The sequence below is a fragment of the Vulpes vulpes genome, chromosome X (genome assembly GCF_048418805.1).
Source record: "Vulpes vulpes isolate BD-2025 chromosome X, VulVul3, whole genome shotgun sequence".
In the NCBI taxonomy this organism is placed as follows: domain Eukaryota; kingdom Metazoa; phylum Chordata; class Mammalia; order Carnivora; family Canidae; genus Vulpes; species Vulpes vulpes.
Window position 1 is genome coordinate 77,892,417 of NC_132796.1, and position 25,369 is coordinate 77,917,785.

The 25,369-nt window shown below is 49.6% G+C and overlaps 1 protein-coding gene across 3 annotated transcripts in view; it reads left to right on the plus strand.

Annotated features, from left to right (window-relative positions):
- FRMPD3 (FERM and PDZ domain containing 3) overlaps positions 1-22,189 on the plus strand; it is a 138,130-nt gene extending 115,941 nt beyond the window's left edge. For 2 of the 3 annotated variants that reach the window (XM_072744323.1, XM_026014875.2), the window contains 3 exons: positions 5,467-5,611; positions 15,566-16,387; positions 18,039-21,180. In XM_072744323.1, the coding sequence (XP_072600424.1) occupies positions 5,467-5,611; positions 15,566-16,387; positions 18,039-21,091 (4,020 nt within the window). In that variant the 3' untranslated portion in view covers positions 21,092-21,180. Of the gene's footprint in view, positions 1-5,466; positions 5,612-15,565; positions 16,388-18,038 lie in introns of all 3 variants that reach the window. The other variant, XM_072744322.1, reaches the window with a different exon arrangement.
- Positions 22,190-25,369: the final 3,180 nt, after the last annotated feature.

Below are 25,369 nucleotides of genomic sequence, written 5' to 3' on the forward strand. Positions count from 1 at the left end.
CTACTGGTTACCTGGGCCCTTCCTCTCAGACCATCTAAACCAGAATTCTGGGTGGGGGGGAGGTAAGGTGAGGCTGGAGTATGTATGTTTTTCAAGCTTCCCAGGTGATCGATCATAATGTGTGTCTGGCCTGAGAACCACTGCCTTAAAGTGTGCTGCCTTGCTTCCAAATTGGCTGGTTATGTCCAATTAGCCTTCCCCAGTGCCATGGAGGCAAGACCCCAAATGTCCTGGCCCCCTGGGCCCAAGGACTAGCATCTCGTAACCTTGCCCTTCTGTGTCCCCACATTTCCATCTTGTTCTAGTTTTCAGAGATGCTAGAGCACAATGAGATTACCCAAGGCCAGTCCCCTTCCTAGCTGGCATTCCAAAGTGTGGGATGCCTTCAAGCTCCTAGCACCCTCTAAGCACTCTGGGAAGGGACATAGCCAGTTAATCCCTACACTGCCTTCTCATGGCTGGCCATGTCTCTAACACCATCCCCCTTTTCTCCATGAACATTTGAAGTTGGCCTGGGCATATTTTGTTACAGTTTTTCACTCTGCTTACTTGCTCTTAGTGGATTGAACGTGAGACAGTATGCAAATCTCCTTCTCCAAGAGACAGCAGTCTGGGACTGAGACATCAGTGGGCCATTACCATACCCCATTACCACAGAAGCACACAAGGGGGAAAAGAAATCATCAAATAAATGTCCCAGGGTATCTCTTGGGGCCCTGTGTGTCTCCTATTCTCGTGTTTGAGCTTTACTGGTCTAGCACTTTCTGTAGGGACAGGCATTACTTTAGACATCATGATCATTAAAATCCTATTTAAAATAAAATGTTTTTGAAGATTTCTAAGAAAACCTATCCAACCTCTTTGCTTGCCTGCCTTTGATTTGATTTTTACCCCTGCTGGCGAAAAGAACATCTGTGTTGCTTTGACAAATTCTTTTTGGCCCATGTCGGGGGCCCCCAGTTGGCTGTGTGGGCACGCAGAGGATGGACTCCTGATGTGCTCTGCTGAGCCAGCTGGGGATATGCCTGGCCTTCTCTGTGCACAGGGTTTTGTCTTTGTGCCGTTTCATTACCCACATCAGGCTATATTGAAGGTAAAGAGATAAGGAGGAAAACTGAAGTTAAGTCCAACAGGTAAGCCAATCAGCCAGCTAACCACTCTGCCTCTGAGCTGTCCATTAGCCAGCAAGCCAGCCAGGCAGCTAGCCAGTCTGGGTGTCAGGCAGTTAGGCACTCTGCCTGTCCTGTAGCCAGCTTGTCAGCCAGGGCATTGGTGAGTCAGACTGCTCTGCAGCCAGCTAGTCTGTCCATCTTTCCATCAGTCTTTTAAGCCAATCAGCCTGTACTTTGGTCGAATGGAATGTCATTCTATTCTTCAGCCAATACCCTTCCCTCAGAGAAGCTCTCTCCAGCTTCCAAAACCAAATTAGTTACACAAGCACACATTCACGTCCACCTACCCACACACAGATCCTGGACATTCTGTTTCAATGACTCCCTGTACTCTTCCTTCAATGGTGCTTACCATACTGTCCACTCATACCACTCATATTCCTTTGTGTGATTATTTGATGGATGTCTGATTTCCTGTTAGATTATAAGCTCCATGAGGGCAGGACCCATATTGGCCCTGCTCTGGGATGAATGGCTCTATCTATTGGTGGGTCATGCTGTCCATGAGCCAGTCCACCAGCATAGAGCAATTTGCTGGGTGGACAGAGTGGAACACAGGAGCATTTCAGCCAGAGAGAATATCGTGAGTTAAGATACAAAGTGATCGAAGAATTTAGCATCTCTGGAAAAGTGTGTCATTGCTGGAGCATAAGGAGAGGGGCAGGGATGGGAAGAGGGCACAGGCAAGCTAGTGGGAGATTTGTCTGGAGCTGTAGGGTCCAGGTCCTAAAGGATTTATGTGACATGAGAAGGCAGCAGGTTTGGGATGCCTGGGTGGCTGAGTCGGTTAAGTGTCTGCCTTTTGGCTCAGGTCATGATCTCGGGGTCCTGGGATCAAGCCCCAAGTCGGGCTCTCTGCTCAATAAAAAGTCTGCTTCTCCGTCCCCCTCTCCCTCTGTGCTTGCTCTTTCTCTCTCTCTTTTGCTCTCTGTCTCACATAAATAAATAAAATCTTTTTTTAAAAGAGGGCAATAGATTTTAGGTGACAAGATATTGGAAATTTTAAGTGAGAGTTGTGTCTGAGAACCTCGAGCAGCAATGTGGAGTGAAGTGGACAGAGACTAAAGGCAGGAAGGCCTACCAGGAGGCTACTGGAAGTCCTGAGGTTACCATGTGCTCCCCCTTTTCCATATCATGAAAAATGCTACAATTTTTGTGGCCTACTAGAATAAACACATGAGGCAGCTTGTGGCCAGAGGCAACAGGACCCAGAGGCCGAGGGGCTCAGGATCTCAGCCCACTTGTCACCTATTCATATATGTCTCAAGAAGTTTTGGTAGTGGAGGAAGGCAAGGAGGGCCTGAAATAAAGCAATGGCAGCAGGGGCAGGCATGATGTCTGCGAATACTGTGGAGGCAAGCCTAGTGAGTCTTAAGTCCTCCTAGTAATGGTGGTAGCAGCTATCCATAGCCAAACCTCTGTGTTTCCTTCTGCCATTAATGGGAGGGGCGGCGCTCTTCCCTTCCCCCATCCCATTCCCCTTATGTCTCTATTTGGCTATATACAAGGTTGATCATTCTGTTGTGACCCAGAAGCATCCATTAACTAAAGGTACAAACACCCCCTCTGCCCCTTCTTAGTAACAACCCAAAGGGTATGTAAACTAACTGGAATTAAAATAAAAACTTAAAAAAAAAAAGATCCAAAAGTGATCTCTCATCCCTGGTTCCCCTCTTACTAGAGAAAGGAGCCAGTTGTTCCTCAGAGTCCAGATGGTTCCTCTTCTTCCTGATGATATCGAGTGAGCTCCATAGGAGTATCATCAACTCATTGCCCGTGGGGTGAAATCCAGATGCCTTACCATGGCATGCAGTGTTATTGGATTGTGTACTAACAAAACAATTCAAGATAGGATTTGATCTGGCACCAGACTGTGTGATAGAGACGTAGCAACGTGCGAGCACTGAGATAGGAAAAGAGATGAAGAGGGGTAGCATACCTGGATGGCTCAGTGGTTGAGCATCTGCCTTCAGCTCAGGTTGTTATCCTGGGGTCCTGGGATTGAGTCCTGCATCAGGCTCCTCCTAGGGAGGCTGCTTCTCCCTCTCCCTCTGCCTGCCACTCTGCCTGCTTGTGTTTCTCTCTCTCTCTCTCTCTCATTTTCTGTCAAATAACTAAATAAAATCTTTAAAGAAAAAGAGTTGAAGAGGAGAAACAGGCTGAGGGTGGTGACTCTTGGGAGGCTGTGCAAGGAGAGCCAGCCAAAGAGAGAGATGGAAATGGTCAGAGACGACAGAATCAGAACCCAGTATCACCTTATGGAAACAGAAGCTAAGAGAAGAATTTCCAAAGGATAAGGGGATTGGTGTTGGCAAATGAAACAAGCTGAGAGGTGTGAAAATGAATATGTGTAATTGTGTTTAGCTGGAAAGAAGCTTTACTCACAGATCAAACCAAACCTGACCCATGGCTCATTTCTGTAAATGAAGTTTTCTTAGAACCCCATCACACCCACTGTTTAGCTCAGGGATTGTCTATGGCTGTTTTCTCACTTCAATGGCAGAGTTTTTGCAACAGAATGTATGACCCACAAGGCCTAAAGTACTTGCTGTCTAGCCCCTTACAGAAAAAGTTTGCCAACCACTAGTCTGGATGGGCTACAAAATAGTCAACTTGAGCTATGTGTCAGGATCCTGGGAGATAGCGAGGAGACTTCTGCAACTTTACTTGAAAGAAGAGATGATTTGGATTCAGAATTGTTCCCCAGGTGATGACCCAAGCCAAGAAGGCTAGTCTAGTCGGTGACCAAGTTCACCCAAGTCCTCCATGATGTTCCTTTTATGGCCACTGCCCTTGTGGATGCCCCAATCTTCTCTCATCTGGACTGTTGCAGTAGTTACCTCACCAGTCAGAGAAGGATTCATTCCACCCTAATTCTTTTAGCTCATAATGCCTGGTCTGGGAACCCCCAGAAGTCAAGGTGAGTCATGGCCCCATGGCTCCCTCTTCAGCCAGTCTTCATTGGTCTTTATCTGGAGGCCACTGCCCTGATCCCAGGGGGGGAATGCTCCCATGGCTGATTTCGTCTGGCCCAAACTTATTTTCAAGCTACACTTTCTCAAAATCATAATACAGATATTGGGAAGGTTTCTTGAAAAGGTATTGATTTGGGGGAGATAAATCTTTTGTTGAAATATCGGTGCCAAGTCACCAAAACAGTCAAGCAGCCAACCCCAGTTTCAATTTGACTGATTTAGGGTCAAGAACAAAAGTAATAGAGTATTCTAGGACTTCTCAGAGTAGGTTAAAAAAATACAACTGACTACCATGAGATTTTCTATGAAAATAGATGGTTTTGGTCAAATAATTTGGAAACACTGGAATCCTAAAGCCCCCCTCTTAACATTTTGCAGTGCACATTCTTATGTGAAAGGGTCTGAGAGTTCCCATAAGTACATCTCTCTGCATAGCTTTTGTTTGACCCAGTGTTTCACACATATATTTGACCAAGGAACTGCTTCAGGGGGCACCAGCTAACATCCTGAAGATACTTGAGGAAAGAGGGGAGGGCATGGAGGTCTGAGCAGGGCTGCAGGCCGAGAGAACTGGGCCCAGAAGGCACGGTATTGCATGGAGTGTCCATGTCATGGGAGCTATTCTAGGTACTGGGCAAGATGGGTTATAAAGATGATCAAAAGGGCAGCCCTGGTGGCTCAGCAGTTTAGCGCCACCTTTGGCCCAGGGTGTGATCCTGGAGACCCGGGATCGAGTCCCATGTCGGGCTCCCTACATGGAGCCTGCTTCTCCCTCTGCCTGTGTCTCTGCCTCTCTCTCTCTCTCTCTCTCTCTCTCTCTCTCTCTCTCTCTCATGAATAAATAAATAAAATCTTTAAAAAAATAAAAAATAAAGATGATCAAGAGATAGTTCGTGGATTCAGGAACTTTCTATCAGGGATATTCCCCAGTCCAGCCAGGACTCCCAGGACTCTAGCTAGGACTCACCCCAACTCTCCTAATCTGGCCCACATATCTGCCGGGCCCTGACAAACACTAATACAGCCATGCAGCAGTCACACTATATTATTTAATTTTAATCTTTTTTTTTAGTAAAGGTAATTCATTAAATGCATAGTTAAAGGTTGATTTAATTTTGACACTTGAGTATGAGTTAACCATAAATATGCTCTCAACTCAGATGAAATGATCTGTCGGTCCATGCACCTTGATTTTTGGTTTAGAAAGTATGATTCTCATACCTCTGCGAGCCATCTTTTCTTCACTGTCATCTTCCTGGACATGCACTCGCTCCCCTCCTTCGCACGTCCTCACGGTTCTTCTTGTCTTTCTCCCACAGCCTCTGGTGCTGTTGATGGAGTGGCCCGAAGCCACCAACTTTGCCTGCCTGATTGCGGGGTACTGCCGTCTCCTTCTGGACTCCAGGAAGATGGTCTTTTCCAGGCCTGCCAGCCAGCCACTTCCACCTCCAATGATTAAGGCAGGTAGGGCTCAGCCTCAGTTTTTCACTATACTGGAGGGCCTTTGGACCCTGGAAACATTGAGGGAGGAGCTCTGCTTACTCCATTCCACCAGCACCCTGGTTTCCCAGCAGCCAGCACTATATACCACTGGGTCCTACCTGGCACAAGCTAGTGGGAAAGACAGCTGGCCTTCAGATGGGTCTGGCCCAGAAAAGATGCCTGTGACAACACACTGCATATGATCAAGTCAGTGAATGAATGTAAGATCAAAATTTGAAAATAAGCGATAAGTAGGCCCAATTAGAGAACTGCACCAGATCTAAGGCACAGTTTTAGAGGTACAGTAGAGGTACAGGGATCTAGGAGAGAGGCATGGGTGCTCTGACTCAGCATAACTGGAGGTTGAAAGTGGAGATAAAATCTTTCTCTTGTTCATCATAATGGGGATTGACAGAGCTGCCTGAAGTTAAGTCTGGGGGTAGGCAAGATTGTGCAGGTACAGAGTACAGTCCAGCAGGAGGCTTAGAGAGACCACAAAGAACAAGGTCAAGTGCAACCCCCAACATGAGGCTTCCCAGGTATGCAGCTCAGTAGAGCCACCCCTTGGAGCTGTCTTGGTGCTGACACAAGCAGGTGCCTTGGGAAAGGTCATCCCGGTCAAGATGCTGCTGCCCCAAACCAAAGCTGAAGACCTGAAGAACAGGTGCTTCACATATTAGACCTAAGGCTCACAAACAGATAGGAAGTTGTCCCCCCACCCCATCCCCAGCTCAGCTCTCAAACATCATGGCAGAAGCTGTTGCCCTCCTTGCCTGCCAAAGCCTCTCCATCCATTTGCCTGGCAGGTCAGCCATTTCTTCACTCTTCAGGGCTACAGTGTGGTCATATCTAATCTAGATGGAGGAGTTTGGGAGTAGAAGCCCACTCCCAATGGATGTCCCAGCTCCCAGAGAGTTGTGCAACCCCACACACCCCCATCCCCTCATGTGGTCTTCATCATGAACATCATGACAAACTCATGTGTACATCTCCTAACATCATCCACAGGACGTGGAGGGCAATCCACCAAACATAGGCTGGGGAAAGGACAGGTGGCCCCAAGGCATAGGAGGAGGCTCCATGTAGAAAAGCAAAGGAACTGACTAGGAATGGAAGAAACCAAGAGGCCGAGTTGCCACACATCCCCAGGTGAACAGCTCTGAATTGGATGCCCATAGGTATTACCAAGCCTGCAGGTGGCCAAGTGATTTCCAAGCCTAGGTTAGCATTGTGATGCTCTCTGTCATCAAAGCCAAGTAAATGATGCCTCTTATAGAGCAGGATAGGAAGAGAGAAAGGGAAAAGGAAAGGCAGAAGAGGGGAGCCTGGAGCCCAGCCAAGAACCAGAGGTAAAAGTGAGGGCTCTTTGGGGGATCCACTTTTGGAAGGCCCCAGAGATGGCTCTGTAGTCCTATCCACCTCCCAAAGGGTTCCGTTATCCCATCAGCATCCTGGTCAGTGCCACCCTTAGGTATACATCTCTTTGAGCATAGTGCCTCCAAGTGAGGGCACGGGCTTCCTGTTCCTCATCACTGTTGCTGAACACACCCCAGGTTGCATCCCTGTTGCCTTTCCAGAGGCAAATCAGTTTCGTTGGATTCTCTAGAAGGGATTTCAGCCTGGAAAGAAGGCTTATGTAAATGCTAGGCTTGGCTTTAGAGCCCCTCCCTGGTTCCTGAGAGTCCCCGCTGGGGCCTTCAGAGTGACGGTGGCTCAGCTGCCTCCAGCACAGGGCCTGTCTCTTTGCAGGAGCCAGATGGAGCACCGTGCTGTTCACTTTGTACCGCTTCGCCTCCTCAGCAGTGTGGGTCCATGCCTGGGCCCAGTATGTGGCCTTTTGAGCTATTAGATGCTGGATCAATGGCAACCACTAAGTGCTTTGGGTGGGTGGGGCACGATAAGCATTACAGCTCAGCCTATAGGAGGCTAGTGTGCACACCTGACCCTGTGGCCCCCAGAAACAGAAAGGGGGACTGCAAGTAGTGCACTGGGGAGCCCTCCACTCAGGTTACTGTGGGGGGCCACCAGTTCCTGGTACAAAGTGGAAACACATTTCCTCCCTGGGCCCCCACTTCCATCCCAGGAAAGAAACCCTGGTGGCCAGCTATTGTTTGGCAGAGGCCTCTAGGGAACAGGCATCCTGCCAGACTCATCTGGGCTTTTTCCTCAGGGCCAGCACTGCAGCCTGCTAAGGGCCTGATCTCTCTGTCTGGTGCAGTATTCTTGTCTCACAGCAGCTGCCAGATGGCCCAACTCCGTGCCCAGCCTGCTGGGCCTAAAGGCTGCTGTGAAACCAGCAACTAGGAAAGAAAGTATTGCATCTCACTGGGGGCCCAGAAAAAAAGGAAACTAGGGACGTGGAAGGGGAGGGATTGCCTCTTGGGCTTTATCAGTGGTTTCCCCAAAGTAGTTATCTCATGTATTTACTCAGCAACTCTTTCTGTCTTTTTTGAGAGAAAAAGCACATGTGTGCACCTCCAGTGCACTGGGTGGGTTTGAGGGGCAGAGGGAGAGGGAGAGAGACTTAATTAGGCTCGGCGCCCAGCCCGGAGTCCAACACAGGGCTTGATCTCAGCACCCTGAGATCAGGACCTGAGCCAAAACCGAGAGTTGGACGCTTAACTGACTGAGCCACCCAGGGGCCGCTCATCAACTATTTGTCAGGAACTCATTATGTGCTGGGTCCTTGCCCTCACAGAACTTACAATCTAGTGGGATAACAGAGTATTGATTGAATGGACAATGTCAGTACAGTCGTGAGTACCTTTGAATTTGCATAGGGAAAATTCAACTGCCACAACAGAACAATGCCTGGGCTTGAGGACCGACACAGTTTAGAGAAAGTCTCAGACAAATGCCAGTTCTCACCTGTACGGAGCTGTTGGGAGATCTGGAGGCAGCCACCAGCTGTCTCCAGTATCGTGGGAGATACAGGAAAATAAGGCTTTGGGGGTCCCAGTGGTGGGGCACAGTCAGAAGAACTCACTGATTTTCTCCCATGGTTAGAAGACAGCTCGGTCTGGTAAATTGAATATTCTGGTTAATGGCTACTGTGTATATCCGATGCACAACTCACCTATTTTCATGCAGTTAAAAACCAGCAACTTGCACAGAGTACTAAAGCTTTACCTAACATACTAGATGCTTTCAGATGATTCAGAAAGAAATTGAGTGTCTCTAATGTCCTCTAGGTCATCCCTGTGCCCGTTTTTTTTTTTTTTAAGATTTTATTTATTTATTCATGAGAGACACACAGAGAGAGGAAGAGACATACGCAGAGGGAGAAGCAGGCTCCCTGTGGGGAGCCCAGTGTGGGACTTGATCCCAGAACCCCAGGATCACGCCCTGAGCCAAAGGCAATTGCTCAACCACTGAGCCACTCAGGTGCCCCTTTTGACCAGTATTGATCATCAGATTGTAGAATATAGCAAAGCCAACATAGAAATCTGGCTGACTCAGTGTTGCCCTGACTCTATGTATGTGTGTATATATATGTGTGTGTACACACACTGCATATATTTTTTAACATAATTCTAGTTGGATTGCCATCCTGTTCTTTACAAGCATTTTTTTGAAGCAGTCTTCTGAGTGGCTGAGTAAAGAGAGCTAGACAAGGACATCCCTTTTGGGGAAAGCTGATGAGCAATTTACAGCAGATTTGCAATCTGAGAGGCACACTGTTCCAGCCATCAGCCGAGTGCACCTGGCTCTCCTTGCATTTCTAACCTTATGTCTGGAGGAGCTCTGCACTTTTCCAGACATATTTTCTCTGCCACACAGCACTGTGCTGCAACTTGGATCTGGAAATCACAGTACCAAGTGGTGGTCTGGGCATCACCTGGCCTTATAATCATGATGTTGGAAAATGTTCCCACCTTTCAGGGAGAGAATCCATCCTTAGACCTCCAGCCCTTGTCTGAAAAGAGTAACCACCTGCTTAGTGGACATGCCCCTGGGAGCCACCTCTATGGCAGCTTATTGCCAAGCTGGCTGCACTGATGGTACAGCTGTCTCATAGGTGGTTAGCACCTGGTGGATGGCCTGGATCTGTGGACAGTGCCTGAGGATAGAAACCTCTTGAACTGACAGTTTGTGCTTCAGGCTTAGCACTGCCCTAGAGCACTTCTTCACTAAGGTTGAGAGGGTAGTTACATATTATTCCCCAAGTTGATCCAGAGCACCCTAGGTACAGCCACTAAGGCCTAAATTGAACCTACTGGATTTAATTACTTACACTAACTCCATCTTTTTTTTCCTAAAGATTTTATTTATTGATAAGAGACACAGAGAGGTAGAGACATAGGCAGAGGAAGAAGTAGGCTCCCTGTAGGGAGCCTGATGGGAGACTCGATCCCAGGACCCCAGGATCACAACTGGAGCCAAAGGCAGACACTTAACCACTGAGCCACTCAGGTGCACCTGAGTCTATCTTTAAAGGGGCACCATGGTCTATGGAACACAGCAAGGGCTTAGAATCTGAACGTAGAGAGACTTGGCTTCTATTCTAGTCATGGTTCTGCCCTATCTTAGTCATGTGATCATGAATAGACTCCATAAACTGAGTCCAGTTTCCTTATCTGTAAACTGAGGATAACAGTACCTACCTCAGGAGAGGTTTGACAGGATTACGTACAATAAACCCCATAAAGTTCTTTCAAGTGCAGAGCACATTTTTGGCTCTTTTTCTAAAGATTGAGAGTTCACTTTCTGCCCAGTACTGTACTTTATTTTTTTAATAAACAGCTTTTTAAAAAATATTTTATTTATTTATTTATTTATTTATTTATTTATTTATTTATTTACAGAGAGAGAGAGAGAGCATGAGTGAGGTGAGAGTCTGAGGGAGAGAGAATCTCAAGCAGACTATGCTGAGCATGGGCCTGACACAGGACTCAATCTCAACACCCCAAGATCTGAAACAAGAGTTGGATGCTTAATTGACTGAGCCATCCAGGCACTCCTTAAATAAACAGCTTTATTGAGATATAAATTCCAAGCCAGAAAATACACCCATTTAAAGTTCACAACTCAGCATTTCTGAGTGTATATAATGTATTTACAGGGCTGTGCAATCATTGCCACAATTTAATTTTAGAAAATTTTTACCCCTCCTAAAATCAACTCTGTACCTATTAGTGCTCATTCTCTAGTTCCCCCCTAGTCACCACCGAGCACTAAACAACCACACTTTCTGGGCCTATAGCTTTGTCTATCCTGGACATTGTGGATAAATGGAACTGTACACTTTACAGTCTTTTTGTGGCTTGCTTTTTTTCATTTAGCATAGTGTTTTCCACGATGTAGCATGTATCACTACTTCATTTGTTTTTTTGGCCAAATAATATTCCATCTGGCAGACAGACTGCCTTTTTTCATCCATTCATCAGTTGATGGATACTTGATTGTTTCTACCTTGTGTCTTTTATGAATAATAATGTTATGAACCTTTATGTACAAGTTTTTGTGGAGGCTTATGTTTTCAGTTCTCTTTGGTATACAACTAGGAGTGGAACTGTTGGTCAAATGGTAACTTTGAGAAACTACCAAACTGTTTCCCAAAAGGACTGCACCATTGTACATTACCACCAGCAATGTTGGAGGATTCAGTTTTACCATACCCTCACCAATACTTGTTATCATCCATCTGTTTTTTTTTTTTTTTAACATCCACTGTAGTGGAGGTGAAGTGGTATCTCATGGTTTTGATTTGCATCGTCATAGCTTATGGTGTTGAACATCTTTGCATATGCTTATTGGCCATTTGTATATCTTCTTTCATGAACTGTCTGTTCAAATACTTTGCCCATTTTTCAGTTGGGCTCTTTGATCATAAACATGAAAGTTTATGTTCTGGACTCTCAATTCTATTCCAGTGATCTATGTGTCTACCCTTCAGTCAGTATCACACCATCTTGATTACCATGCTTTGTATTAAGTTTTGAAATCAGGAAGTGGGGGCACCTGGGTGGCTCAGCGGTTGAGCATCTGCCTTTGGCTGAGGCGTGATCCGGGGATCCTGGGATCGAGTCCCACATCAGGCTCCCCTCGAGGAGTCTGCTTCTCCCTCTGCCTGTGTCTTTGCCTCTCTCTGTGTCTCTCTCTCATGAATAACTAAAATCTTAAATTAAAAAAAAAGAGAAATCAGGAAGTGTGGGTCTGCCTACTTTGTTCTTTATAAAGATGGTTTTGGTTATTCTGTGTCCTTTGTGATTCCATATGAATTTTTGAATTACCTTGTCAATTACTACAAAGTCATTTGGGATTCTGATAGGGACTATGTTGAATCTGTAGATCAATTTGGAAAGTACTGCCATGTTAACAAGATTGGGTCTTCCAATCTATGAATATAGAATATCTTTTCATTTATTTAAATCTTCCTTAATTTCTTTCACAAATGCTTGTAGTTTCCATTGTACAAGTCTTGCACTTCTTTTGTTAAACTTATACCTAAGTATTGTATTCCTTTTGGTGCTATTGTAAATAGAATTGTTTCCTAATTTCATTAGTAGGTTGTTTGTTGCTACCGTATAACAATACAATTAATTTTTGTATTGTCCTTTGCCATGCAACCTTGCTAAGCTTATTAGGCCTAATAATGCATTTGTGGATTCCTTGGGATTTTTTCTATACAAGATCATGTCATCTGCATGCAGAGAACCTTTCCAATCTGGATACTTTATATCTAATTTTATTGTCTAATCGTCCTGGCTACGCCTTCTAGTACAGTGTTGAGTAGAAGTGTTAAAACAGTTTTCAGTCTTTTACCAGGTCTTTTTATCAGGTCTGTTTGCTGTGGATTTTTCATAGATAATCCTTACCATGTTGAGGAAGTCCCCTTTTATTTCTAGCCTTTTGAATTTTATCATTAAAGGGTGGTGGCTCGGGGCCCCTTGGTGGCTCAGTGGTTGAGCATCTGCCTTTGGCTTAGGTTGTGTTCCTGGAGTTCTGGGCTGGAGTCCTGCATTGGGCTCCCTGCAGGGAGCCTGTTTCTCCCTCTGCCTATGTCTCTGCCTCTCTCTGTCTGTCTCTCATGAATAAATAAATACACTTTTTAAAGAAAGAAAGGGTGGTGGCTTTTACCAAATTCTTTTCCCAAGAATTCCCAAGTCTATTGAGATGATTGTGTGGGTTTTGTCTACCATTCTCTTAACATGGTATACTACATTCATTGATTTTTTTGGATGTTAAACCAACCTTGCATTCCTATAATCCCATTTGGTTGTGGTGTATAATGCTTTTTATATGTTTCTGGATTCAGATTGCTAGTATTTTGTTGAACTTTGTTTCTATATAGGAAATATTGCTCTGTAGTTTTATTGTGATGTTTTGTCTGGTTTGGTACCAGGGTAATATCAACTTTATAGAATAAGTTATGAAGTGTTCCCTTCCTCTCTGTTTTTTGGAAGAATCTGTGAAGAATTTGTATAAGTGCTTTGAGCATTTGGCAAAATTTACCAGTGAAGCCATTTGGGCCTGAGTTTTATTTTTAGTGGGAGTGGGTACTTTTAATTACTAATTCAATTTCTTTTCTTGCTATTGACCTATTCAGGTTTTTCTATCTTCTTGAGTCAGTTTGATCATGTATTTCTAGGTATTTGTCCACTCACAAAGGTTATCTAATGTTTTCTGGTATAAGCTTCTTTTTAAAATCCCTTATAATCAAGTCCATATCTGTAGAGTCAGTAGTGATGGTCCTTCTTTCATTCCTGACTTTAGTAATTTGACTCTTCTCTTTAATTGCTTGGTCTCTACAGCTAAATGTCAATTTTATTGATATTTTCAAGGAACCAACTTTTGGGGCACCTGGGTGGCTCAGGCGTTTAAGCGTCTGACTCGCTTTCAGCTCAGGTTGTGATCTCAGAGTCATGAGATCAAGCCCCACATCGGGCCCCATGTGGAATCTGCTTGGAATTTTCTCTCTCTCCCTCTACCCCTCCATTCACTCACATGTGCTCCCTCTCTCTCTCAAAAAACAACAAAGAACAACTTTTATTTTCATTGATTTTCTCTAGTGTTTTTCTGTCCTCTCTATGCTTTCCTATTTCTTTTCTTCTGCTTACTTGGGGTTTAGTTTACTCTTCTTTTTCAAGTCTGTTAAGGTGGAAGTTTACATTATTGATGTGAAATCTCTTTTTAATGTGTGTTTATAGCTATAAATTTATCCCTAAACACTAATATAGCTAGATCCCACAAGTTTAGGTACGTTGTATCTTCATTTTCATTCATCTCAAAGTATTTTCCAATTTCCCTTGTGATTTTTTCCTTGACCCATTGGTTATTTAGGTACATTTTACTTAATTTCCACATACTCGTGAATTTCCCAAATTTCTTTGTGATTTATAATTCCATTGTGCTCAAACACACATATATTTTGTATGATTTCATTTCTTTTAAATTTGTTGAGGCTCATTTTATGACCTATATATGGTCTATCTTGGAGAACGTTCCAGGTACCCTTGAGAAGAATGTATATTCTGCTGTTGGTAGGTGGCATGTTCTATAGATTTTTGTGATGTCTACTTAGTTTATAGCTGTTCAGACCCTTTATCTCCTTGTTGATCTTCTGTATAGTTGCTCTATCCTTTGTTGAAAGTGGGGTAGTGAAGTGTCCAATTACTGCCGTTGAATTGTGTAGGTTTCTCCTTTCATTTCAGTCAGTTGTTGCTTCATTTACTTTGGGGTTGTGTCGTGAAGTGCCAGCACCATCCTTTTGTAATGGTTGGAAGGTCTACTGAAAAGCAACACTGACACATTGATCCTGTCAAACTGGAAATCAGAAGGCATTTTGAAGGTTTGTTTTCTGGTACCTTGACCACCACGAGGAACGATAGAGCAATGGTTTAAAACATGGACTTTGTAGTCCCTCGGACCTGGGCTCAAATACAGGCTGCCATTTATGACTTGTGACCTTGAATAAGTCACATAACCAAACAGGTTGGTTTCTTCCTCTGCAAAGTGGGGATTGCGACAGCACATACCTCCTTGGCTTGTTGTGAAGATTAAATGGGGTGGTGTGTGATGACCTTAGCCTAAGTTAGTGCCTGCTTGCCCTCTGTCGCTCTGTCTGCTGGTAGCAAAATGAACTGGCCTTGTCTGAGTATATTCTCCCAGATGACATGGGGAAGGGCCCCCGAAACGGTCTACGCGAGAGAAGCCATGTAGAGAGAAAGCATTTCATTTGTGATGGATAATTCTCAGATGCACACACCTACCATCATTAAAAGCTATTGACAAGAACATTCTACCCCAATTTCTACTGGAGCAGGCAGGCTGGCCCTGCACGGATACAGAGAAGTAGTGAGATCTGAGGACTCGGAAGAATGCTTCCCATCCCACATCCTCCTCCCACATCCACACATCCCAGCGAATTTCCCATAGACTTTGCACATTCAGAGGCCCACAATACTATAAGTAGAGCTTTATTTTTTTAGGGTCCTTCCATGAGAGTCCTCTCTGAAATGCAAATTTTCAGGTACTGTATGTGGTCCATTCTGCATTTTCCCACCAAGGCACTAAGTAACTGGCCAGATTTATTGCCTTCTGCCAGAAGAGGTCGAACCTAACACAAGAGTAACAGAGCCCTGGGGGGATGAAAAGGCTCTGAGAGGTGGGGATGGGCAGGGACAATCTGAAGGGGGATTTCAGACTTTAAAAAGTGAAAGTGTGTTAACAGCTGACTTTAAGAGCAGATATACCCACGTAAGAGACCCATTGGACCCAGATACCAAGCTGCTCAGCCCCTCCCCCGTCACCCCACGCCGGTTTCCATTTCAGACACCATGGGGCTGTTTTTGTGGTACTCTCAGGGTCTCTCGCAGCCAGGTAATAATGCTCTGTCGGTACCTGCCATCCAGCTGTGTACCAGAAACACCAAGGGAGCTGCAGCCATGGTCCTGAGCACCAGGGCTCATCTGTTGATTCTCTTTCTGGGTTTAGATTACATGCACAGCGCCCACCGCCCTGTCACTGGGGGCCACCTGGGGAAAAAGGAGAGTAGTTATGTGGGCAGCGTGGGCGCCAGCCCCCGGAAGTCGAACCACTGCACACCCCCACCTGCCGACTCTGAGCTTGTCAGCTTTTGCTACCTCCACATGCGGGAACAAAGGAAGGAGCAGGAAAGCCGGACAGATGTCAACGAGAACTTAATCTTCTTTGAGGAGACCAGGCCCCGGACCAAGTCCGATCCCACTTCCAAAAGCTCCGGCCAAGGCTATGAGGCGATCCCCGATGACTTTGATGCAGCCAGCCTCAACCATGAGCCTTGCGCCAGCAGGGCCCGCTCCTACACCTTAGACAATTCCCTTGGGGCCGAAGCCCTGAATTTCTACTGTGACTCTTGCAAAGCCAAACTCCAGGAGCAGCTGGGCCCTCGCAAAGGTGGAAAGCCCAGCTCTTCTCCTGACAATATGGTAGACTTGATGTCCCTCCCACCCCCTGGGAGCGAGGAGGAGGAGGAGGAGGAAGATGAGAGCACTTCGCTGTTGCCTGCCATTGCCGCCCCACCTCCTGGTTTCCGAGACAATAGTTCTGATGAGGACGACCCCAAGCGCCGGGCAGTCCAGAGCCAGGAGCAAGGACGCCACCTGTGTGGGCTCCTGTATGATGAGATTCCAGTGACACTCATTGACAGTGTGCAGACCCGGACAGTACGAGATCATGCCCAGGAGCTAGATGATGCCCTGGTGTCCACTCTGCAGGCTCTGGAAGCCCTGGCAGCCTCAGAGGATGGACCACACCCCCCACCCCCACAGACTGCAGGTAAAAGCCTATTGTTCCTCCTCCCTCTTGCCTACTCTCCCTTCTGCTGGCCAGGGCCAGCAGGTGATATTGCTTATTTCTGAGCTGAGGTCAAAGTAACCGTGGTGTGCCAGGGCCGTGGATGGCCACAGGTAGCTCAGATAGGATCAGGAAATCAACAATGCTGTGTCAGGGGCCGGCTGCTCATCTCCAGCTAGAACTCTGGCTCTCACCATTCCATCTCTGGAAATGTCTTGCAGATGGACCCCAGGGATTGGGGCTGTGACAGCCCCGGAGCCAGGCCAGGATGAAGAATCAGAGCAAAATTGTGAGAGATCTAGAAGACAGGCAAAGAATATCCAGCATGCACATGGCTGGAAGAAAAAAAAATGACCAACTAACCACCTAGTAACCCAGGATCAGGGGAGCCAGGAGCCAACCCTGCTCAGGGCTGAGTTCTTTTCTTTATCTTGCCTAAGAACATAGGCTCCCAGTCAGACGCGCCCAAGTCCTGGCTTCTTGGCTCACTTTCAGTATGACCTTTGGCAAGGCACCTACCCTCTCTGAACCTCACTTTTGTCACTTTAAGTGGGTCTGTTAATGACAGTCGTATCATGTAGGCTTGCTGTGAGCACAAATGGAGATCATTCAAGCAAAGCACTGCCCAGAACGTAAAAAGAAGTAAAGCCATTAGTATTACTCGTAAGTAGTAGCCATTACTAGTAGTGATTATTTTGTGGGAGAGCCAGCCGACATGCCTGCTATTCCCCATTTTGGACACACATACGTCCATCTTGTAGACAAGCTCATGTGTCAGACATGCACCCATATTCACGACACATACCTACACACATGCGCGCGTGCGCACGCATGCGCACAGAGAGACACCTAAAAAAGAACAGGTGAACGCTACAGCAACAGAATAGGAATAAAGAGGAATAGGGCGGATGAGAAAGTATGTGAGGCAGGAGGAAATGTGGACAGAGAAGACGAAGAGAGTGGGTGAGGAGGCAGCCCAGCTGAGACCTGGGAGAGTACCAGCCCCTACCTTTCCTGTGTGCACGAGGGCATCCTTGGTGGTAGGGCACACCCCCCCCCCCCGCTGTGTTTAGCCCTTGGGGCCACCGTTCCTTTTTGCTCAGAGTCTGGAGCTTAGAAACAAGCTACTCCCAGGCTAGCTGGAGGCCCCTGTGGTCACTGGGGAGAGGACAGATGCAGGTGAAAGGGCCTCGCTGTAGGCAGGCCTGACCAGCTGAGGAGGGCTAGATAGAGAGGGGCGTCTCTTTGGCAGCCCTCTTCAAGACAATTGACAAACATTTCCTAACTATTGAATCTAAAAATAGTGATGATTAGCATGCTGCTCTGCATGTGCCATGCATGTTAATTTGCCATCAAACTGCCCAGAAGACATCCTCTCTGCCTCTTTTGTTTCTTTTTCGGATTCCCCACCCTTTGGGAGTCCTCTTCCAGCTTGCCTCCTTCTGCCCCTCCCCACCTCTCCCCTCTTCTCCCCCTGTCCCCCCTGCCTGAACTGACAGGCTTCCCCACCCCCACCCCAGCTTCAATCCTGCTGGCTGCCCTTGGCCCCCACCTCCCCCTAAACTTTCTCCATATGGCTGGCAAAAGGACTTGATTGGAGTAAGTGCAGCAAGCCCTCTCCCTGTCCCTCCAGGTCTGATTGTGCTGGCTACAATCACCCCTGAATCATCGCTGGACTCAGGCCATGAAACCAACTCCTCAGAGCTCACGGACATGTCAGAGATGATGTCTGCCATGAAGCAGCACCAGAACACCACCTATTTTCTGGCCCAGCACCTCAACAAGGAGAGCCTCCTGGCTCGCAAGGATTTGCCCTTCCGGATCCAGAGCTGCGCAGCCCAGGCTGTCCTCACAGCCCCTTATGGTCTTGGGCGCCCAGATCCCAACCCAGCACTGCAGCCAACTGTCACAGGCCAGAGTCCCGGCCCCCCTGGCGCTCGGAGGAAGCTGCCCACATCAGAATCTCAGCCACAGCGGGAGCGAACATACGCCCTGGCAGTGCACCCGGCGCTGTCCCCACAGCTCAGTGAGCAGAAGAATCTGAGCCTGCTGTCCCCAGTTCCTGAGGACAAGGGGCCTGGCCACACTCGGGCAGGCCTGGAGGTGTCACTGAGGGCAGCCACACCGTCCCTCAGTGAAGAGCAGGTCTCTGAACTAAGGGAGAACGTGCCCAAAGAAGTCAGGTTGAGTCCCAAGCTTCTCTTAGATCCGAAGGGCAGCGTGACCCCGGCTATGATCTCAGCCGCCCTCCAGCAGGTGGTTCACCCTAAGAGCCTCCCTACCCCTGGCAGGGCCATAGTGAACCCCCCCAGCAGTGGGGAGAGAAGGCTGGAGACCAGTGTGGGGAGGCCCGAGGTCAGCATGGGAAGGACGGAAGTTAGCATGATGAGCGGTAGTGCCAATAAGAATCTGAAGTTCAAAATAAGCCCCGGTGCTCCAGAGACCTCTCGGAATTCCCAGCAGCAGCTGAGCCTCGAGGCCTCCTCTGGCTCCAGAGCACCTGCAGGCAGCCGGGCTGACAGCCCACACCTCTCCCCACAAGAGGACAGGCTGCCTGTTCAGAGTTTCCCTCACAAAAGCTACCTTTCACGAGCGAGCAGAGAGTCCTTGAGCAAGCAGTCTATAGGGGAGGTGGCAGGCAAGGCTGGGCCAGAGGGTGCTAAGCCCACCCTGCACAAGCAGGGCACCGTATCCAGCCAGGGGGAGAAAGGGCAGCTGGAGGGCATGGCCCAGAGCAGCAAGATCGAGGAGACCAGCCTGGTACCCCGAGCCGGCTATTCCATGGCTCTTCAGAGCCCCAGCTGCCAGCCCCATGGCCACAGCCCCAGCAGCCAGTCCCGAGGCCAGAGCCCCAGCTGCCAACCTCGGGGCCAAAGCCCCCTGAGGCCCCAGGCTGCCAGCCGGCAGGTGAGCACCATGCCCTCTCTGAAGCTGGAGACAACCCTGGATGGAGCCCACTCAGCCTCTGAAGGCCCCACAAAGCCCAAGTCCTCCCGAGGGCCCTTCCGGCTCCGCAATTTATTCTCTGCCACGTTCCCGACCCGCCAGAAAAAGGAGACTGATGAGCGGCAGGCCCAGCTGCAGAAGGTAAAGCAGTACGAGCTCGAGTTCCTTGAAGAGCTTCTGAAGCCCCCGAGCCAGGGGGAGCTGCCAGGCACTGAGTACCTGCAGCCCCCGGCACCAGGCCGCTGCAGCTGCCAGCTGCGCAGCAGCCCTGTGCAGCAGGGGCCTGGCATGTCACGGGAGCAGAGGCGCAGCTGTGATTGCAAGCGCCTCTGCCGGGGGGGCCGGCCTCAGGCCCCTCAGATGCCAGTACCCGGCCTCCAGGGGCGGGAGAGGGACAGAGTCCCCCTGACCCAGAGGCAGCCAGAGGCTGGCCCGGGCCTGAGCCTCAGCAGCCCCACCAACGTGGGGCGCATCCGCTCCACCAGCCTGGAATCCCGAGAGTGCCGATCAGATCCAGAGAGTGGCGTTTCCTGCCTGACCACATGTGCCTCAGGGGGGGAGTGTCTGGGAGCACCCAACTACCGGAAGCTGATGCGCCGCTACAGTATCAGCGAACTGGATCAGGGTGACAGGGCATCACTGACCTCGGACATCTATCCACACCCACCCCTGGGCATGCTGCCTAGGGAGGCCAAGGAGGTAGAGGCAGGCCTCCCTCTGGGCCTGGGTCCCAAAAACAAGCCACTGGAGTCACCAACCCTGGGAGACCCCTCATATGTCCAGGTTGCCCCCGAGACCAAAGGCCCCAGACAGATGGCAGTATTCTCACTGCCGGAAGAGGTGTACCGAAAGCCCGTCGACCTGGATGAGGACAGCGAGAGCGGCAAATGCTGCTCCATCCGCTACTGCTTCTATTACCGCAAGTGCGACATGGGGGATGACGCCAGTGATGGCAAGGACGAGCTCTCCTATTCCATCCCCATGAAGATCCTGCCGGGCATGAAGTTGGAAGAGCAGGTGGTGCCCGTGATGAGCAGGACCCTGGAGGTGCTGGATGCTGCCACCTGCAGCAGCAGCAGCCCCGAGGCCTCCCGCACCCAGGAAATTGACCTGCGGGTTTCCACCTTCGAGGGGAGCCTGGCCAAGATCAGTGCCCTGCGGGCCCGCGCCTACGGCCTGCCCGACGGTTTCCTGGCCGCCAGGCTGGACACCAACGAGCTGCTGACGGTCCTGCGGCAGTGCGTGGCCAGCCCTGAGGCCCGCGCTCCAAAGCCCTATGTCTCTCAGATCTCTGAGTACAAGCTCGAGCTTTCTCTCAAGTTCAAGGAGCTCCGGGCCTCCTGCCGCCGCGTGGCCAATGTGGACAAGAGCCCAACTCACATGCTGGCAGCCATCACGGGCAGCTTCCAGGTGCTGAGCAGCCTCATCGAGACCTTTGTGCGGCTGGTATTCATCGTGCGCTCCGAGGCCCAGCGCCAAGAGCTGCTGGCCAAGGTTGAAGAGGTGGTAAGGAACTACACCTTCCTCCTGCGTGCGGCCGAGGAGTCCACCACCCGGAACCTTAATCAGCAGCAGCAGCAGCAGCAGCAGCAGCAACAGCAGCAGCAGCAACAGCAGCAGCAACAGCAGCAGCAGCAGGCAACAGCTGTTGGGGTGGCCACAGGGCACTTCCCGGGCTCCCCAACTTCAGCGACTGTTATGAGCACATTCACCCGCTCCTTAAAAACCCTCATCAAGTAGGGCACCCACCCAGGCCTGCCCCCCCCCCCACCAACCACAGCCCCAGGTTCAGAGCTTTGTGGTCTTTGCATCTTGTGGTGTGTCCTGTATGCATCTGCCCAGCCCTGTCAGGGTCGGAGAGCCTTCCGTCTTCAGGGAGTGAGAACTCCCTGGGTTGAGGCTGTCCCTGCGGGCTCCGGCAGCTGCCACCCTGGGTATCTTCGCCCCTTCCCCGGCCTCTGGTCGTCACTGTGAGGGCCAAGGCCCCTCGTCACTACGCCTGCCTGCCGCAGAGCTGGATTTTATCTTTTCTTTAGGGCTGACAGGTGACATCAGGCTCACCTTCCTCTTCTGTTTTGGGGGCCAGGGGAGCTAGGGCCTGAAGTAGGCAGGCCCGTGGGCCTTGAGCTCCTCCTGGAGTCTGCTCCCCCTCCCGGGAGCAGTAACAGTAGTACCAGGGCACAGCACCCAGTGGAGGGGAGAGGGCACTCAGCTCAGCTGTGCCCACCCACCCTGGGCTCACACTCACTCACTTCTGCAGAAGCCACCCTAAAGGGCCCATGCCTTGATGGTAGGTCTGCAGAAAACAGCCACCACACAGGGCTGTCTACAGCCAGCCCAATAGGCTGTCAGCCTTGGGAGCCCTTGCCCCCAGGCACAGTAGCTCCACACCAGCCATCCCCAAAGTACCCTGTCCCTCACTGATGGGCAGGGTGGCTCAGTCCACTAGGGAGCAAGCATCTGGGATCACCCCACTCATTCTGGGTAAGGTACCTGGTGAAAACGTCTGCCCTGGGGAGACCCATGGCAGGCCTTGGAGCCCGCCCGGCCCAGCCCAGCCTGGCCCAGCCTGGCCCAGCTGAGTACAGGGGCTGTTGCTTCAGGGGTGGGGTTCCTCTCTCAACATCTACCAGACAGACTGTCCTTAGGAGTTTGACTTAGCTATGGATTGGGGATGGGGGGTGGGGGGAGGGGGGATAGGGGTAGGGGTGGGGGGTGTCGATGACTATATCTTAAACTTCTGGAAGCTAGCGTGATATGTTAATCCTGAGTATATGCTTTTGGCTGTGTATTGAACCTGTGGATTTGTCTCTCTAAGAAAAGAAGCTGAGCGCCTTACCTGGTGCAGTCCTGCACCGCTCTCTCTGTCTCTCTCTCTCTCCACCACCCAGAGTCTGGAAGGGAATTCACACTGTTTAGCATCCTCCCTGACACACAACTACTGCTGCTGCCACAATGCCCCCCTACACCCCACCCCCGTCCCCCATAACCTTCATGGGAGTGAAGACACGGAGTCCCTACCAGCTGTCCCACTGTTAGGGAACATAGAAAGCCAATGTTTCTTCTGTATAGATTGCTTCTTGTCCACCTCTCCATACCTCCCCTGTTTGCCACACGCTCATGCCTGCCCTGTGTCTGCCTCCCTTTCACCACCATGTGTAATCTCTCATTCTTATGTGAGTTTTATAACGATGTACACTGTGCTTAACCCCCCACCCATCCTTGGAACCCCCACCCTAGTGCAATAAAGTCCCCTCCCCTCCCTTCCCTGAGTGGCAATTTCTCCCAGCAAGGATCAGGGGAGCCCTTCCCCAGAAACTGGACCCCCCCCCCGCCCCCTTCCTTGATTCTCCTCCCCCAGGACCAAATTGTTTAATGGGCCAGAGATGCAGCCATTGGGGAACCCTTCCCCCCACTCCCTACCCCCCACCCCGTGACCACTGCAAGCCCTAGCACTGTGGTGGTCTTCCTCTTCCTCTTCCACCAACTCCTTGATCCTGCACCTTCACCACTCAGCCTCCTCCGCCCCCCACCCCCAAGTCATTCCACCACCGTCCTTCACCTCTCCCTCAGCCTCAAGGAGAGGACACATTTTCTAATGTCTGTATATAGTATATATACTACATAAAATATATAAATTATATATATATACTAATTTATGTCTTGTTTTTCAAACAAGAATGATTAAATCTATTCATCTTATTATCCCAATAAGTCTTTGCAGTGTCTCTTTGTGGGTGTCCTTCTGTCCTTGAATTGCTGGTTGTTGGTGCCCCCCCACCCCCCCAGTGCTCTCCCAAGTTCCTGCTCCCACCTACCCAGGTCCCAGTGAGTGATGAGAGCTTAGGGCCCTGCTCTTGCTGCCTCCCCTTTCTTTGCTCCTCTTAGAAGCCCCTATGGGTCACAGTCACGGCCACAGGAATTGAATGTGACCTCCTTTCTCTTAAGCCAGGCTGTGACAGGCTGAAGGGAGCAGGCAGTGGGGGTGGGAGTGGGGTGGGGTGCACAGAAACACAATGGGCTCTGTGCATAGTAAACCCGATGGCCTGGGAAGTACGGGACAGACACGAGGTAGGGGACAGCTCTCTGGGTAGAACTGGGAAATAGGGCCCCCTCCCTCTGAAACATGCCCAGTTGCTTCAGAGTAGAGCTCGGTTGCCTTCTTATTGGGAATCTCCTGTCATGCCTTCTGGTGATTTCTTGAGAGGTGGGGAATGTTTCTAAAGGATAGGAGCCCCAGGACCCTAAGCTGGGCTCACCTCTCTGGCTTTTCGGAAAGCTATCTAACGGAGGGAAATGATTTTGCTTCTTCTGTTCTCTCATTTTGTTCTGGTAGTCACAGGTCCCCACTAACATATGAGGCACCCTCATGCCAACTAGATAAATGTTCTTCCTGCCACACACACCCCCGTGATGAATTAGAAAGGACATCATTCTCTGGGTGATGATAGCCCTGTGGACACTCAGGCTTGATGGTTTCAGCTCCATCCATCCCTACTGGCCTTGTTGGCTGGGCACAAAAATGATACAGCCATGTACTGGATCCCTGATTAATTACTTCCTCTCAAACCCTGGACATGGACTCTGTCCTCAGTTCTGCGGAGGTCCTAGCTAAAGTGGTTTGGGAAGGGATACCTGGGTGGCTCAGTGGTTGAGCATTTGCCTTTGGCTCAGGTCGTGATCCCAGGGTCCTGGGATCGAGTCCCTTATCAGGCTCCCCACAGGGAGCCTGCTTCTCCCTCTGCCTGTGTCTCTGCCCCTCTCTCTGTCACTCATGAATAAATAAATGACATTTTAAAAATAATAATAAAGTGGTTTGGGAGCAGAGCGCAGACGAGCCAGAAACAGTGCAGTCAGAGCTCCCCTCTGCATGGGGGAGGCCATAGGGTTGACAGCCCCTGTAGCAGAGTTCTTCTGGGGGCCGCCCGCTGGAGCTACTGCCCACAATCCCAAGGTTGGGACTCAGCGGAAGGCAGTCCCACTGTAACATGAGACCTGTTACCACTTAAAATGACCTAACTGGACAGTCCAGAAATTTGGGGTGCCTCTCGTCCTCTACTACATTAGTAGCTCCCTCTGGTCAGAAAGCATTCTTACTCGGTTCTATGCCCTGGGTACCCATCTGCACAGGACCCTGCGTGTTGTGGGCCTTCAATAAATACTTGTGGAATGAATGACTGTTGGATGAGATGAGTGTCATGAGAGAGCCCTCCCAGAACTCTGTACCTCGTGAAAAGGCTAACCCAGGGCAGTGCGGTTGGACAAGGCCAGGCAGCCTGGCCTCCTCCTATCAAAGAATGTGAAGTCAGGTCCATTGTCCAGAGTCCCATTAACTCAGTGCTCTTCCCCTAACTACTTTCCAGAAGCTTTGGACGCTCTCCTGAGGTGGCCACTGGTCTTTTCTGTGGCCCCAGGACCACTGTGTGGTACCCAGAAGCACTGGGGAAGGCCATCTTCCTACCAGTATCAGCCTCACTGGTCAGCCTGAGCCAGAGCCTGAAGACGATGCTCTTCAGCCACCCACTACCAGGCCTGAGTTCCCAAAGCCTGACTCCTGCTTTCTGACTTCAGCCAATTAAAGGGTCATGCTGTTGGCATGGGCCCAGGATGCCCATGGTGCTGGCAGAGCCACATTTTTTGCAAGCTCTTGTCAAGGCACTGTGGGTAATACACAATTTCATCAGAAATGAATTGAAAGGACCTGCCTCACCCAAACCCTTCCTGCCAAAGGGGCAAGGGAGGATCAGCTGCTGGCACTGGGAAGGGGCATCAGTGTATATCTTAGGATTGAATTCCTCCAAACAGCTGCTAGGATGCAAGTGAGAACCGCATCCCATTCCCCATCCTGTAGGCTGGAAGTCAGGCTGTGGGTGTGCATCTGGAGCAAGGAGGAGGTACTCCACGGAGTAGGAGGACATAACCTCTGAGGGTTCAGTCCTGGGCTCTGGAAAAATGGCCTGAATTCCAGGAGGGTCTCTTAGTCCCAGTGACCTGAATTTCTGGAAGCCACTGGTAGGA